Genomic DNA, 18,507 nt, shown 5'->3' with positions numbered 1-18,507 from the left:
TTTATAATTTTTCAAAATAAAGCTACATATAACAATGTGTACTCAGTGAAAAGGCACCTTCCATGAAGATAACAACCTCTCCACACAGTCTATGCAAGACTTCACCTGCTAAATTACATACCTAAATAAAAGACTTTCAAATGATTATTTTGCATCTTTTGACAGATATTAATCTGTCCTGGGAAAGGTGGCATTTTAACAACAGAACACTAAAAAAAACGCTCTTTAAAATAAACTCAAACTATTAAGAGGATGTTATATGATTTTTGTAACCAAATGCAGTATGTGACACCAATTTTCAAAAATCTCAAGCGGGGCATGCTTGTAGTTCCAGTAACTCAGGAGGCTGAGGCAGAAGGACTGCTTGGGCCCAGGAGCTGGAGGCCAGTGTGGGCAACACAGGGAGACTACCTCTCTTTAAAAAACACTCAAATTCAACTTGGTAACAAGTTTTCCTAACCAGTTAAAAATATTCTAAATAAATACATTCCAATGGAATTTGAATGAATGTGCCCTTTAAAAACATAACAATTTCTGGTTGGTTTTTAAGAACAGTTATTATCACAGAAGATGAAAATTTCAACAAAAGTCCTTTTGATATTTAGTGAAAGGGACTAAAATTTTAGTAATTTGAACATACAGCATACCTCCATTTGAAATCTACATTTGTTTTGGTACCAGGGATTGGATTCAGGGGTGCTTGACCACTGAGCCACATCCCCAGTCCCATTTTGTATTTTATTTAGAACAGAGTCTCTCACCTACTTGCTTATTTAATGCCTTGCTTTTGCTGAGGCTGGCTTTAAACTCTCAATCCTCCTGCCTCAGCCTACTTAGCCCCTGGGATTACAGGCGTGTTCCACCGCACCCAGCTGAAATCTACATTTTTTATAGGTAGGTATCTCTTCCAGTCACAATAGTCATCATAATCAGGTATCAAAACAAAGTAAACTTGGATCCAAGTTTTCAATTACTGTGTCAGTAGTGTTTAAAAAAAAAAAAGTTTTAATTTTAAAGTATTGCCTCCAGCTACTTTGGAAGCTGAGGCAGGATACCAGGTTAAGATTCGTCTCAGCCACTTAGTGAGACTCTATCTCAAAGTAAAAAAGAACTGGTAAACAGCTCAGAGGTAAAGTGCCCCTGAGTTCAATCCTCAGTATAAAATTTAAAAATAAAAATTCTTTTTAATACTTTATACCACTAAATAAAACAAAACTTACTTTTAAAGTAACTTTTTCATTTTTATCACAAATTTTGAAGGCAAATGTTCTGACAGTTGCTAGAATTTACTTTTAAAATATATACAAAAAAAAAAAAAATCACAGTTCCCCCAAAACAATTCCCATTTTAATTATAAAATTATACTTTTAGGAATAAAGGCTGCTTACCTATTCCCTACTGAATCTTGAGATATCTGAAAGTTTGGAATGATAGAAGAAACACCATATTCATCCTGATACTTCTTACAAGATTTATAATGATGTCTCATGCGATAGAATTTAATCTGTAAATAGATTAAAATATTTTAGTAATATTTAGTTGACACTGCCAACAAAAGAAAAATAGATAAAAGATAAAAATAGATGATGAAATTAAACAAGATTAAACTCTTTTGAATAAGAGTGTTTTTAAGAAACAATTACTTAATACTTAAGCAGAAGTTTCAAATAGGAAATACATTTCTATTAGATGCTGACCTTGGAGAATAGTTCACTTTCTATAAAATCACAGCAAAAAATATCAACAAATAATTTTATATTTGAAATGATAACACTAATAATATTGAAAAAAGTCAAAAATACTAAGATTGGCTCATTTTATTGGGCATTTCTTTAACTACTTGTAGCAGTTAGAAAGCATTTTTAAAAAATTAAGTTCCCAAGTTAATATTTGGAACATTTTTCAGTCTCTCACTGAGGAGTAAAGTGAGAATCTCTCAAGTACGTTTTCCAGCTTCACTCCATTGCTCTGTCAGTTAAACACCTTCCTTAAAGACATGGAAAAGCAGATCTAACTTGTGTGAATGCATAAAATGGCAACTGGTTTTGTTCACTGACTTTATTATAATTTTCAGAAAAAATGTTTACAATAAATCTAGACACATAAATCTACTCAAAGTCTAGTCACTCCTCATCATTTCACACCTTCTCCAAATAATAGAACAATACAATCCAGATAACAGAATGTCAATTATATATATAAACACCTGATTTTCCTACCCATTCCTTAAAAATTAACCAAAGTCTTCTGCCAACTACTTTGTGATTTCTTAAATACATATATAAAGCAGATATAAAGCATGCCCTTAGAGAATTCCTTCACTATAGAAATCAATTTGGCTAAACTATTAACGTATCTATGTGCAAAGCTACAATACTGATGCTATTGTCAGAAAACTAAATCCACCACAATGGGATATAAATGAACTAAGTGCTCAATTAATTTTGCAAGTAATTAATGAGCAATTACTTGATGGGAAATACCATGCTAAAAAAATATGGCCAATTCAGAGATTTTTATCTTTCAGTCTCTCTGTTCTCAATAAACTTATAATCTAATAAAATCTATAGACACAACTTTTTTGCTCTTTCTACCCAACTCCCAAGCTAAAAAACATCTTTCTCTTTAAAACAGTGCAAGCAACCACCAAGAATGTCCAAACAAAAATTTCAGAGTAGAATTTTTAACCTTTATAGAGTATTACTCTACCTGTTTTGCACAGCATCTACAGCTACCCGAAAACTTCCTCATGATATTTTCAAGATCTAAGGCCCGTTCTGGACACGCTCTTTCTCTTCTAGTCACATTTCCACGACATAGGGGACAATGTATTCCACTTTCTCTCATTGCAGTCAGGAAACATTTTCTACAGAAACTAAATCAAACATTTGTGACATGTTAGTTACAGAAAAAAAGTACTCTTTTCACTTCTATGATTAAACAAAAAAGTGACTATGGACAAATATTTATGCTAAGTACGTTAGGCTATTCATATGCACTTCAGAATTTTAAGAACTATGTATGTTATTTCTCAGAGAATAAGACTAATAACTGGATTAGATGGGAACATAAAAGAAGTTACAAACAGGTCTACTTTATAACTTTTTAATAGAGTGTATGAAGAAAATAAATATTACTATATAACAAAATCAGAGAAAGCATGGTACAAAGGAAGAACAAATCTTATTCTGGCTCGGCCATTTAGTAGCTGTGTGAAGCAGCACATCTATACTGAATCTCCATTTTTCTCCCCTTACAAAATGAAAGGCTGAATCACATCAGCTTTTGTCTCAAACTAATATATATCAAGATGTTCCCACAAAATACTATCAGGTCTACTACACATAACTGCACAGGGTTAGAAGTAGGGAGTACAGTGGTAGAACACTTGCCTAGCGTGAATGAGGAAGTGGGTTTGATCCCCAGCACCACCAAAAAAAAGAATGTATAGATGGATTAGGGAGGTTGTAGGAAAAAATTATGTTTCCTCTGCTAAGGAAAAACCTGTTAGCCAAACTTATGTGGTCAGGAAATATAAAAACTTCCCACAATATACAAAGAAACACAGCTTAAGAAATATTTAAGAACACTTCCAGCATTAAACATCCACAGCCAACATTCTAAGTGGAACAAAACTAACTAAATAAAATTTTTACTACTTCTCCTCTGACTCCAATAATTACCACATTTGATCATTTTGCTTTTAAGAAAGCCAGACAAATCACAGGCTCTTATCCTGGCTCTGTGTCTGGCACACAGGTGCCTATATTTGGGATCCAAAATAAGTATGCATTTAATACAATCCCCTATACTTACAGATGTATCAATATTCCTCATTTATACCAATAAAAGCAAGGGAATAGTGCAATGAAAGATGATAGAATCTGAGTTCCCTAACTATGTAGCATTGAACAAGTCATTTTTCCCTCTAAAATCAGTTTCCTCATCCATAAAACAGTAAACATATTTACAATTGAGTTATTCAGAAGATTCCAACAGATATAAACTATCATACTATGAAAGTCAGGAAAGTGCTCAGTAAGCAGTAGCTAATATCATTAAAGAAGCATTAGAAGTGATTACCAATTAAGACCATAAATTAAAACACTAATAATTCACCAGAACCAGGAATCAAAATAATGCAAAGCAAAAAAGACCAAAATATAAGTTTTCACTTGTCAAACTAGAAACTAGTCTTAAAAATCATAAATTAGCATCTAATTATATCCCATAATTATAAAATATCAATAAAATAACCAGTATAATGGGGTGTGTTAAGTCAGGTTTTTGTCACTGCTACCTCAACCTCACAACAACTGAGAGGAAGAAAAGTTTATTTTGGGCTTTGTTTCAGAGGTTTAGTCCATGGTCAGCAGACTCCAAGAGAGGGGCATGATAGAGGAAAGTTGATCAATTCATAGAAGCCAGGAAGCAGAGAGGAAGGGCCAGGGAAAAATACAGTCCCCAAGAAAGCACACCCCCTGGTTATTTCCTCCAGGTACACTCCACCTACCCTGTTACCAACCTATTCATAATTTTAATACATCAAGCAGATTGATCTACTAATTTAAGTCAGAACTCCATAATCCAATCTTTCTATCTTGGAACATTGCTGCACTGCCCAATACATGAGCTTTTGGGGGTATATCCCAGATAAAAACTTAACAGTGAAAATATAAGAAAATGAGTATTCTACATTTTCAGATAGCAATATATCAACACTTATCAAAATTCCTAGAGTACCCCAAAAGTTTCAGTGTCACTTTAACTTTGATAATTCCAGAAGCACCCATATTCAAATTATAAAATAATATTTGTTACAAATTTGTCTAATTAAAATTTTAAGTTTTGTTTATATGTTTTATAAATTTCAAATAAGTTTTTCATTTAAACACTTTGCTTTGGTCAGTGTTTGTATTCTTCAACCTGAGGGACTGTAAAAGAAAAAGGAAAAAAAAAAAAAAAAAAAAAAAAAAGGAGTGTCAGATGGCTCCCTCCCACTTAAATAAAGAATAACTGGAAACAGTCTAAACCACAGTAAGGTCTACACTAAGACAGGTTTAGAAGGGAGGAACGAGAATAGCTCTATTTTAGAGAGAAACACTTCTTTTATTAATTGCTTCTTCTTAGTTATACATAATAACAGGATACATTTTGACAATTATAAAAGCACTGAATATAATTTGTTCTAATTCAGTCTCCAGTACTTCCCTGCCCTCTGCCTTCCCCTTGTCCTTTTCCCTCTACTGATTTTTCTGTTATTTACTTATAGTTTTTTTGTTTTAATTAGTGTCTGATAGATGTACGTGACGGTGAGATTCACTGTGGTAAATTCACATATGTATATAAGAAAGTCAGATTCATTCCATTGTCTTTCCTTATCCTATCCTTCCTCCTTTCCCTTCATTTCCCCTTTGTCTATTCCACTGATTTTTCTATTGAGTGTTTTTGCCTGCATTTGGATAAAGCCTTCCTGTGTTTAAAAAAAAAAAAAAAAAAAAAAAGCCAGGCACTGAAGTGCATGCCTGTAATCCCAGGAATTCTGGAAGCTGAGACAGGAGGATCCCAAGTTCAAAGACAGTCTCAAACTTTGTGTGACCCTGTCTCAAAATAAAAAGGTCTGAAAAAAAAAATTGATAAAATTGATAATTAATTATAGGAAAGTAAGGTAGGCATTTCTAACTTGGAAGACTAAGTAAAAGGTGAATGTATTTACCAAGTTGAGAAATATTGGAAGAATTATCTGGCACAGGAAGTCTAAGTGTTATGTTCAAAGTACCACACACACAAAAGGTCTCAATGCACAATATCCAGTAAACAATTAGAAATATGGATCTTGAAACTGAAGGTAATATGAAGAACAGACAAGATGGAAGAATACTAAATAAACAATTTTAAGAAATACAATTCAAAGGAGTTTGAGAATGAAGAGCAAAGAAAAAGAAGAACCAAACTAAGTAATGTTATAGAAACTATGTCTACCAATCTACCAAAGCTTCTAAAGAGATAATATTTGGAGATGAAGATAAAACTATCACCAACTTAAACTTCCTCTTTGAATTCAGAATTGAAGCTGTAAACAAAGTTCACATCAGCAAAATCATTACTAAGAGATAAACGCATAAAAATGATGGAACTGAATACAAGAAATAAAGTGGAATAGTAATTCAAAAACCGCTAATTAGTAAGCTGGTTAACTTAATACCTCCATTAACAAGGAATATTTAAAAATTTTAAGATGTACAAACTAAAGTTATATTTAGGGAAAGAAAAGAAAGCAAAATTTCAAAATCCACTTATTCGACAAAAGTAAAAATGAAATAACATCACGTATCCATCAAGATGACTAAAAATTATAAAGGCATAATAATAATACCAAGTGTCAGGGAGGTGGTAAATCAACATTTGATGCTGTGGAGTATAAACTGATCCAACCTTTAGGGAAACTGGTTAACAGTATCTACAACTAAGGAATTCTACTCCAAAGTATATACCCAACAGAATGCAATCAAAAAAAATTTCCAGAATGTTTGCAGCACACTATTTGTAATAGCCTCAAACTAAAAGCTATACAAATGTTATTGATAAAAGAATAAATTGTGGCTTATGTGCAAAATGAAAAGTACAGTATGCAATAATGAGGATGAAAAAGCTACAACGCTAAGCTATAATACGGATTTAATATATAATGTTAAATTAAGAAGACAGATACAAAAGAGAACAAACTGCAAGATTCTATTTTCACAAAATAGAAAAAGGCAGGAGAGGAACTATGTTGTTAAAAGTCATGATGGGGTATCCCAAAGAATGTGAGATTTTCCTTGGAGCAGGGTGCACAACTTTTCAGTGTGTTGTCAATTTTCTTCTGTTTGATGTGAGTGCTAAGTATTCAGATATGCTCAGTTTGGAAAAAATTCATTGACCTGGACATTTATAACAGGAGCCCTTTTTCATGAATGACACTTCTAATGACACTTAAGGTCTTCATTAGAAGTACCCTTTAAATTTAATTAGGAGTTAAATTGTTATAAAATAGAAAAACTAAGATTATCTTCTAATTTGGGCTTAAAAAAAAAAGAATTGCTTAAAAAAAAAACACTTTCCTGAGTTCAATCCCAATTATCACAAAAAATAAAATTTAATTAAAATATGAAAATAAAGAAACAAGAAAATAAGAAATAAGAAATAAGAAAATAAAGAAAATACATTTCCCTAGAAATAAATCATAAGATTCCCTAATTCTGTGGCCCAACAACTACCAAAGAGAAGACAGAGACAATAGAAAATTATTTTGAAAGACAAAAGAAAGAGTCCAGCAGCGAACAAACATATCTGCAGAATAAGAGACAACTGAATAACCTATACAATGAATGTGAAGACTCACACCTACACAGATCACTGGAAACTTTCAAATGTTTTTTCAACTTCTAATAGTTTTCAGAGAGGGAGTAAAAGATAGACCACAGAAAGAAAATTAGATCAGCACGACACTTCATGAGCAATTACAGATGACAAAAGAATGGAATGATGCGCTCAAAGTTCTGACACAAAATAATCTACAACCTAGAATCCTAACTTCTAGATATTAAAATCATTTGCTGTATGTGCTTTAGGAATTTCTGATATTATACAACATATGACATACTGAAATTTTTTGCATTCTGTATAACTGAACACTAAAACTTATAAGGTTTGTGGAAAAAACAACTGTTGGAGTAAACCATCTGTATAACCTTGTCAAAGTTCTAACAAAAGCTCGAACAATCCTAATAAACACACTAACACATTTAAAAAGTACTACATTTCTAATAAACACTTTACCCTGAATTTAAAAAGGGGCAGAGGAATAAATAGTTGAAGCTGGCAAATTATGCAAACAGATGTAAAATGCACAAAGGAAAGGAGAACAATGCAACAGGTATTCCAAGAACTCAAGAGCAAATTGAACCAAGAAGATAATAGTTGGGCATTCTGTGTGGTAATGTTTAATTCTGTGGCTGATTATATTCAACTACTTTTAGTGTACTTTGCTTCCACTGCCTTTTGATGATGGAACAAAACATTAATGCTGAGTGGAAAAAAAGCATATATAAACCAAATTTACTCTGATACAATCTGTTGTAGTTGAAAGAACCACATCACTATTTATTCTATTATTTGTCTTTAACATTGTCTGTCATCCTCTGATATGGAAAATTTTTAAATGTTAATATAGTCTAAATTCACCACCCTTTCCTAAAATTTCAGTTTGTGATCTATCAGTCAAGACTTTGCCATTTTAAGATCAGACATTCCCCTGCATTTCTTACTAAAAAGTTAAAGCTCTGCTCATCATATTTTTAGATGAATTAAAAAATGTGATTTTCTTAATCCACATAAAAATATGTATACAGTGATCTCACATGCAAAGCTGCCCAAACACCACCTTCATTAGTCATTTTTTCCATTAATTTGTGATCCTATATCTATCAAAAAATGAAAGCTCCAGGCACCCTCTTGCCATTCAATGCCCTGAGTGGTCTTGGAACTCTGGTCTCCACCAGCAAGAAGACCCTTATTCAATGCAGTCCTTCAATCTTGGACCTCACAATCTCCAGAATGAGATTTTTGATTCATATTGACAGATTGTAAAAATCATCAGTTTCACCCATATTTACTCTTTGGGGATTAACTAGCCACCAGGAATGATTCTAGGCTGCCATATTTCAACTCTTAAGAAGTCAGACTGTACAGTTTGCACATGCCCCTGCCATTGACTTCAGTCTGACAAGAGTGGTTATAAAGTTCATGGTTGTTTCTTTTATTCATATGAAATCTCTCTCTTAAGGTTACTTGAATTAAATGTCTATACAAACTTTCTTTTGAATGATACAAAAATGTGGATACATACATAGACTTGGAAATGTTAGTATATACAGAATGTGAAAGATCTATTACAAGATTTATTATAACACAACACAGTTCTATTATCACCCAATAATGTGTTCTTAAAAATCACTGCACCATGTAAAAATCAGATAACCACAGAGCTTATGGAAAAAGTGGGATTGAGACAGCCTTCATATATCATGCACCCAAAACAATACTCTATATATTGGTTATATATTGGTTATAAATGCATTCATGTTAAAAAGTTTAAGTTGAGGGCTGGGGACATAGCTCAGTTGGCAGAGTGTTTGTCTTGCAAGCACAAGACCCTGAGTTCAATCCCCAGCACCGCAAAAAAAAAAAAAAGAAAGAAAGAAAAATCTAAGCTGGGCGATTGCACTCTTCCGCACGGCCCGCCCCCATCTTTCCAAGTCACGAGATAAGCTATGCAGCCTTACCACAGGTCCGTTAACAACGGACTAAAACCACAAATCTAAATAAATCTTTCCTCCTTTAAAATCAAAACAAAATAAAAAATGTTTAAGCTGGGCAAGTCAGATTCAGTGGCTCATGCCTACAATGCCAGTGACTTAGGAGGCTGAAGCAGGAGGATCACAAGTTTGAGACCAGCCTTGGCAACTTAGCAAGACCCTGTCTCAAAATAAAAATTAAAAGGGTTGGGGATGTAGATCAGTGGTACTGGGTTCAGTTCCCAGTACCAAAAATGAAAAGAAACTTCTAAATTAATCCCACAAAATTATGTAGTGAGTTAATTGAATGAATTATAATACAAACTCTTCAAATATTAATTACTATAGAAATTTTGTCTAAAACACAATGAAAAACATTCATATAAGAAATAAAGCAAGCAGGTTTAAAATCAACTTAGGACTTAATTTAAAATGTAAAGACATGAAGGAAAAATATCAACATTTCCAATTGAAATAAACTATATAATAAAGTAATTAATACAAAACTAATTTAAGACTCTAAAAATGGTCCTGGGTTTAATCCCCCACACCATCAAAAACAAGAGTTTCTTAAAAGCAGCTGCTCTGTTAAATCTCTATTAAGTAGATACTCAAACTTTTAAAGAGTCCAGAGGCTGGCAAAAATATATCTTAAGTTGCAAAAATGATTTACAAAGACTACAAAAGCAATTCAATGGAAGATAGCTTTCACAAATGATGCTGCAACAACTGGACATGATAAGCAAAAAAATGAACCTCAATCTGTTTCCAACCTTAAACAAAACTAACTCAAGGGCTAACTAATCCAGTGGTAGAGCATTTGCCTAGCATACTGGAGGCCCTGAATTTGATCCCCAGCACACTACAAACAAAAAAACCTCAAAACAGATCATAGATGGTATTAAACTCAATAAAGGTTACCAAAGATATATGCACTTTCAAGTTTCCCAGAAAAGGAACTATTACCTACGGAAAGAGATCTGATTCAATTGAGGATTTTGAGATGAGGTTAATTAGCCAAGTTTATTCAAAAGCCCTATTGCTATCCTAAATATATTTATAAATGAGAGGCAAACGGAGATTTGACACAGAGAAATCATGTGAACGTGGAAGCAGAGATCTGGCGTGTTATTAGAGCCTCAGAAGGGAAGACGGCCCTGCTACCACCTTGATTTTGGCCCTCTGAAATTGACAGATTTTTAGCCTCTTAGACTTTTTAAACTTTTATCCTATATACAAAAAGATGAATAAAACACCCCAGATTGAGAAAAAAATATTTGTAAATCATTTATCTGATGAAGGACTAATATCTATAACATGTAAAGAAGTCTCAAAAATACAGTTAAAAAACCAAGCAATACAATTAAAACAAGGACAAAAGACATGAAGACATTTTTATCTAAGATAAACAGATGGCAAATAGCATATCAAATAATGTTCAACAGCATTTGACATTAGAGAGATACAAATTAAAACCAGAAGATATCACTAACACCTATCAAAATGGCTAAAAATTTAAAATAATACCACAAAAAGTTGGTGAGGATGCAGAGAAACTGCAGTAATAAGAGGTACAGACACTATGGAAAACAATTTGGCGCTTTCTTAAAAAACTAAACATGCAACTACCATATAACCAACAATTACACTATTGGCATTTACCTCAGAAAAATGAAGGTTTATGTTCACACAAAAACCTGCCCACAAATGTTTACAGCAGAATTTATTTATAATAGTCAAAAATTGACCACTTCAGACTTCCTCAAGGGGTAAATGGCTTAGCAAACTGTGGTATAGCCATACCATGTAATATTACTCAGCAATAAAAGCAAAGAACTACTGATACAAAAAACAACTTGAATCTCTACAGAATTTTGCTCAGTGAAAAAATAAATCCAAGATTTGTTTAATTCAATTTATAACATTAATATAGTCAGCATTACGTAACATTCTTTTTTCTAACAGATATACTGACATATACATAATTTGCATCATCATATAATTCATCTGTTATGGTTTATAATTAAATGGGTTTCATTACATTTATACAGTGGGGCAATATATAAGATTTTTATTGCTGTTGCAATACTGGAGATCAAACCCAGGGCCTCTGATGAGCTACACCCCAGCCCTTTAAGGTTCTTGAAATGACAAAATTACAGAAACAGAACAAAAAGAACATTAGTGTTTGCCAATGGTTAAAGAGGATAGGGGAAGAAGGGAAGCTGGAGGTGGCTACAAACAGGCAATGTGATACATTTTTTTGGAGGGTGAAGGCTGGGGATTGAATTCAGTAGCACTTAACTACTGAGCTACATCTGTAGCCTCCTTTTTTTAAATTTGAGTCAGGGTCTCCCTAAGCTGCTGAAGCTAGTTGCGCACTTGCAATCCTGCTGCCTAAGACACCCAAGTAGCTAGGATTATAGTCATGTACCTCTATGATCAGCAATGTGAAATATCTTTATGATGGACATGTTCTGTATCTTTATTGATTTAGATACTCTGGTTCTGATATTTACACGATGTTACCAGTGGGAAAAACTGGTTCAGAATACAGAGGTTCTCTGTATTTCTTAAAATTGCACAGGAGCCAGGAACAGTGTCATCCTCCTGTCATTCCCTAGCTGCACATGTAATCCCAACTACTAAGGAGGTTGAGGCAGGAAGATTCCATGTTTGGGGCCAGTCTTGGGCAATTTAGGGAGTCCCCATCTTTAAAGAAAAAAAGAAGGAAAATAAAAGCTGGGGATGTAGGTCAGTGGTACAGCAAATGACTAGCATACAAGCAAGCATGCAAAAGGCCTTGGGTACAATCTCAAGTACCACAAAAGAAAACAACACACACACACACACACACACACACACAAACAAAAAATGAAAATAAAATTGCACAAGAACTGCAGATCCACACAGACCTTGAAATGCTTAATTTTAGAAAAAGATTATACAAGAAAAAAATTATAAGCTTAAACTACCAGATTTTTAAAAATGTCTATGTATTTAAATGCACCTTCGTTTGAAAAATACGTATTCAGTACTTTGTATACAACTGACAATAAAAGTGAAAAAAATTCCTACAAACTGGATGTGCAAGCACACCTATGTACAGATTTATGGGTATATGCTATGTTCCCCCCAACTCATCCCAAAATTAAGTCATATTAAACTGTGCTTAACAGTAAAATCAGTAAGTGAAATTAAAGAATCCTTAAAGAATCAAGTTTTTTAATAATTTAAATATACTAAAAAGATACATAAGACAATGGCAAAGGAATCCCCTCTAAAAAACATCGCAATTAACTGAACAAGAATGGCAAATTACCTAAGATTCAAATGGAAATGTGGTATAATTCAATTGCAGATGGTCCAAAAACAAGACCATTTTTAAAAATATTTAAAGAATAGAATTAAACATCACAACTTCATCAAAATAATCATTTCAAGTCTGAAATGTAATAATATTCAAAAGAGCAATAAATGAATAGAAAAATAATTTAAGTTAAAAATAACAAGCTATCACAATTATCATCACTACATAGTTACAGTCACGATCTTAGAGGCACCTATGATGTGAATGGCAACATAATTACATAACAAATTTAATATGAAATAACACACACAGTTTTGTTAGCAAGTAAAGCAATAAATTTTTAAATGATTTCTTCTTGGGCTAGGTGGTACATGCCTCTAATCCCAGCAGCTCAGGAGGCTGAGGTAGGAAGAACACAAGTTCAAAGCCAATCTCAGCATCTTAAAAAGAGGCCCTAAGGATTTAGTAAGTCCCTATCTCAAAATAAAAAAAAATTTTAAAAAGGATTGTAGCTCAAGGTCCTGGGTTCAATTCCTGGTACCACAAAAAAAAAAATCTAGGTACCATTGTCAACTGTATTAAACTAAACAAAAATGCTTTAAAAACAATTTTACAAAGACAATGAAATGTGGATATACTTTTGTAAAAATACCAGTTACCATTTACTGAGTACTTAATGTATACCAAGCAGGGACCCCAAGTACATTGCATTAAATTCTTAAAAATAAGAAAATATTTTTCAAAAATTCCTTCAGTCATGGCACAGGTCTACAATCCCAGCTACTCAGGAGGCTGAGGCAGGAAGATCTTAAACTCAAGGCCAGCCTGGGCAACTTAGCAAGACCCCATTTGAAAGTAAAAATTTAAAAAGTGCTGGGGATGTAGCACAGTAGTGGAGCGCTCTCTAGCATGCACAAGGCCCTAGGTTCAATTATTAGAATCTTAAAAAAAAAAAATCCTTTGTTTTATAATGAGTAAACTAAGGCTTAAAAACTAAAAATTAAGGAGCCTATAAAAGGTTTCTATAAAAGCCTAGAAGATACTTTTGTCATGAAAATACAAGGTCCTGCATATTCCCTTTTACCTCAAGGGTTATGCTCAGATCCTCTTCACAGAATGTTCTATATACAAAGCATTCCACAAATTAACACCCACACATCACTTAGATTTCAGCAGCAATATCACTTCCCCAAGAAAGGGACTATGACTACCCACTTATTAACCCACCAACCCACACTAGATGTGGTCCCCCCTCATACTCTTTCTCTTTCTCTCCAACCACAAATGAATTTGTAATCACACCCTGAGTGCTTATTTTAATTAAAATATATCTCACCAACACCCAGCTCCAAGAGGGAAGGAATCATACCTATTTTTTCACCACAGCATCCCAGCACTAAAAACAGCACCAACAGACATTTGCTAATATTTGCTAAAGCAATGAATGTCAATATAGCTTATTTTAATCCAAAACCTATTAAATCCTTTAACCCAAAGACACATAATGCATAGTCCTCAAATCAAAACTGTAAGCATTTTTCATATACCACACACTTCACTAGAGCTATAATCACAGCTGACAAATTCCCTTGTATTTACCCTTCCTGACTCAGCAATTGAACCTATTAGATTTATCTTATGGGAAGAACTCTTTGGAGTAAAATGATATATATACAGAAGTCCCCCTTATCCTTTACCCATAGTTGTAGGTTCCGCCATTTCAATTACCCACAGTCAATTGCAGCCGAAAAATATTAAATGCAAACTTCCAGAAATAAATCATAAGTTTTAAATTTTGTATTATTTATTTTGCAGCAACTGGGATTCAACCACACACACAAGCTATCTACCACTAAGCTACATCCCCAGCCCAACCACGATGTTCTGAATAGTATGATGAAATCTCACCCTGGCCCACCTGGGACATCAATCATCCTTTTCCCAAGCCCTGTATCCAATATAATACTGTATACACTATGCTCATTAGTTACTTCACAGCTACCTTGGTTATAAGATCAACTACTGAATATGGTAGTACCTGCAATCAAATAATATTATTTTACTTAAAAATAGCCCCAAAGCACAAAAACAGTGATGCTGACAATTTACATGTGGCAAAAAAAAAAAAAAAAAAAAAAAGTCATAAAGTGCTTCTAGCAAGTGAAATAAGAAAAAAAAAGTATATGCCAATGCTGAGATTGTTATAAGATCTAAGAAATCTATCCCTAAAATCCTGAAGGAAAAGAAATTGGTGCTAATTTTGCTATCACATCTCAAATAGCAAAAGTTATAGCCATAGTGCATAATTACTTAGTTAAGATGGAAAATTTGTGAATGGAAGATATAAACAGAAAACATGTTCCAACTGATAGAAATGTGTCACACCAGGAAGTATAGGGCTCAAGCCTGGCAAGGTGGTGCACACCTGTGATCCCAGCTACTGGAAGAGAAGAGGAGCCCAAATTTGAGCCCAGCTGGGCAATGTAGCAAAACTCTGAAAATAAAACTTTTAAAGGGGCTAGCGGCACAGTTCAGTGGTGGGAGTGCTTGCTAGCATATTCAATCCCTAGTACTGGGGAGGCGGGGGTTGGGAGGGATTAAGAAAGTACTGTGCTCAGGATCATCACTCACTAGAGGTTTTGGAAGGCATCCCCCACAGATGTTGGGACAATTGCACAATTGTACTTGTTGCAGCATTTTTTGAAACAAGGTCTCATTAATTTGCCAAGCCTGGACTTAAACTTAAAAATCCCCTGCCTCAACTCCGCAAGTCCTGGTATTACAGGCATGAGTCCCCATGACTGGCTAAGGTGGTCCTTTTATGTACTGATATAGAATAATCTCTAAGATAGTATATGAAAACATTTAGGCACAAAAGAATGTGTGCAGAATGTTGTCCTTTGTATGAAAAACAGGAAAATAATACATTTACAATCTTGTTTATATACATAACTCTGGAAAATAAGTAAGATTAACGGTTTGAGGAACAGTTATATTTTTCCCTTAAACCTTTAAAATACTGAGTCATATGACTCAATTCTCTATTCATAATTCCTTTGGCTTAAATATCCAAACCAAAAACAAAACAAAACAAAAGATTTCTTTTGATTTTCAAAAGCAACCTAACTTGTGGTATTAGATGTTATAGTTATTAAACTAATTTTATATATTTGTTTTGAAAAATATAAAACACAAATATAAGATTATGATACACAAACATTACCTCATTTGGTCCATGCAAAAACCCTGCGAAAATAGAGGATGTTTCTAATCTTCTTTTATGTACAAGAAAATTTGAATGGGGTTAAATTGACTTGACCAACTGATACGGCTAGTTAAGCTGTGTTGTATCCTAACACAAACCAATTCATTCTTTATTCAATAAATACTGAAATGTTTAATAGATTCAGGTACATCAAAGTAGATATGGGCTGCTGTCTTTATAAAGCTTATAGTCTAGTGACTTCATATCAGTCAAATCATCTGATTCCTATAATTGTTATATTAAAAGTTATGGTTAAGAGACATACAAGAAAGTCATTGAGTTATTTATTCCCAATTTTACTGTTCTTTCCTCTGTACCACCAAGCACGCTTCTTCAGATATAAATTGCTTATCCTCACTGGATGTGGAGGCACATACCTGTTACTCAGAGGACTGAGTCAGGAGTAACTCAGTGAGAACGTCTCAAAATTTTAAAAATTTTAAAAAGGGGCCAGGTATATATTCCTGGGTTTGACCTACAATACTGAAAAGGGGAGGTGGGGAACCTATTTATGCTCATCTCCGTTTGAGCTTGACAAGATAAATCTGCTATGCAGAGCAAATTTCAAAAAAGTATGGGGGGGTGAGCTACAAATCAAGAATTACTAAAACAGCCCATGTGGTGGCACACGCCCATAATCCCAAGAACTTGGAAGGCTGAGGCAAAAGGATCACAAGTTCAAGGACAGACTCAGCAACTTTGGGACCCTGAGCAACTTGGCAAGATCCTGTCTCAAAATAAAACAAAAAGGGCTAGGGATATGGCTCAGTGATTAAGAGTCCCTGGGATTAATTTAATCCCAGGTACTAAAAACAACAAGTAATTACTAAACTGTTTTCACATATCAAAGGAAACTTTAAAATAGATTACCCTGAAACCGTTTAAAAGGTTATCTTTAAATGTCTCTGGAAATTAGCAGATGCCAGATCAATCTGTTCTTATTTATTCACCCAACAAAGGCTGATCAACAGATATTGGGAAAGAATAACATTCTCACCCAATATGCTCCTGACTTTATCATAAATAAAAAATATGGTACCTTTTATCTTCCTAGTCTACACTCAAAATCATTCCCCAAGATAACTTACACTTAAAATAAAAAATCAAGTCTTCAGGACTAAAAATTAAGTCTATCTTCTGTTATATAAATAGCACATATGTTTAAAAATTATGCCACTCTGTAAATGTAATATAAATGTAAATAAAGTATTAAAATTCCTAAGGAAAAAATAAATTAAAGCAACCACTTATTAAATCAATAAGAACCCATATAAGCCCAACTTTCAACATTGTCACAAGTCTATAGGAAAGAATAAATTTTTAAAGTATCTATTTAGAACATGACTACTCCAGTGATAAGATACCAATAAAGCTGTTCAAATTTTAAGAAATATAACCTGAATATTCAGGGACTGGATAACGCAAGGAGGTCAATTTAGGAAATCATGCAAATTTGTGCTGAATGAGAAGTGGAAGCTAATTTAAATTAACTTATTTTAAAAGATCTTTTTTACAGAGATAGCCTTAAGTAAATACAGATTTGATTGCCATTTTTAAGAATCTTGTAATGAATCACTGGGTCCAGTGGCACCTGTAATCCCAGTAACTGGAGAATGAGGCAAAGGATCACAAGTTCAAGGCTAGAAGATCCTGTGTCTCAAAAAAAAAAAAAAAAAAAGGGCTGGGGATGGACAGGCTACTGGGTTCAATCCCTAATACTGCAAAAGGAAAAACAAAATAAAGTTTGCAAGGAATCAAATTTCTTGTTATATAAAATTTTCTTGGGATTGTAGTTTACTTCTAAATGGTATCTGAGAGGTATTTCTCCTTGACTGTTCAGAACAGTGCAAGTAAAGGTTTAAAAAAACCTTTAGAGATTTTAATGTTTTAATGGAATACATCGAGAGATAAACATCTTACCACTATGACATTGTGCACTTTCCTCTGAAGTCTTATTTTGAATACCTGCTCAATGTTAATATTCTTAATTTGTCTTTACATGTTTTTCAAAATATTTTATCTGACCACTCTGAGGCACCTGACGCTGCTGGTTTCTTAAAAGTACTTATCTCAGTCTCCACTGTCATGTTCAATCCTAGTTTTCTTCCAATGATTCTGTCCATTCCTTCTCAGAGTATACTTTTTTCTAGTTGATATTTAAGTATTCTCCAACACTTTGTTTTTATCTATCCAGCCTTCCTCCTTTCAACATATATACCTCCCTCAGTGACTACATCCACACCCATAACTTTAGTTCCATTTATTCCAGATCTCTATATAGTATATACATCTAATTATGGGACATCAGACTTTACATAATGATCTTAAAATGTCAGGAGTCTCTTCTCTCCATTTCCACTATCACTGCCTTAGTTCATTTTCTAATCACTTCTCTCCATCACACACCAAAGTGTATTCAACATCTTCACACTGCCAAGCTGAACCCCGACACTAACATAAACTTTCTAAAATGGAAATGTAATCACGCTGCTCCCCTGCCAAAAATTATTTAATAGGTCTCTCTGGTTTTGAGGAAAACATTCAAATTAGTTTAATCGTAAGTTTCTGCCAGGATCTCTAAGCTTTATCTCTAT

General features: G+C 33.6%; 1 protein-coding gene across 2 annotated transcripts in view; it reads right to left on the bottom strand.

Moving 5' to 3' along the window:
• Positions 1 to 18,507, bottom strand: part of Rnf138 (ring finger protein 138) — a 29,593-nt gene that overhangs the window by 7,371 nt on the left and 3,715 nt on the right. For both annotated transcript variants that reach the window (XM_047526953.1, XM_047526954.1), the window contains exons 3-4: positions 2,710 to 2,875; positions 1,389 to 1,504 (exon numbers count right to left, since the gene is read on the bottom strand). In XM_047526953.1, the coding sequence (XP_047382909.1) occupies positions 1,389 to 1,504; positions 2,710 to 2,875 (282 nt within the window). The remainder of the gene's footprint in view (positions 1 to 1,388; positions 1,505 to 2,709; positions 2,876 to 18,507) is intronic.

The sequence above is a fragment of the Sciurus carolinensis genome, chromosome 15, assembly GCF_902686445.1.
Source record: "Sciurus carolinensis chromosome 15, mSciCar1.2, whole genome shotgun sequence".
In the NCBI taxonomy this organism is placed as follows: Eukaryota; Metazoa; Chordata; class Mammalia; order Rodentia; family Sciuridae; genus Sciurus; species Sciurus carolinensis.
Note: the sequence above shows the minus strand (reverse complement) of the source record. Positions and strands in the feature narration are given on the sequence as shown.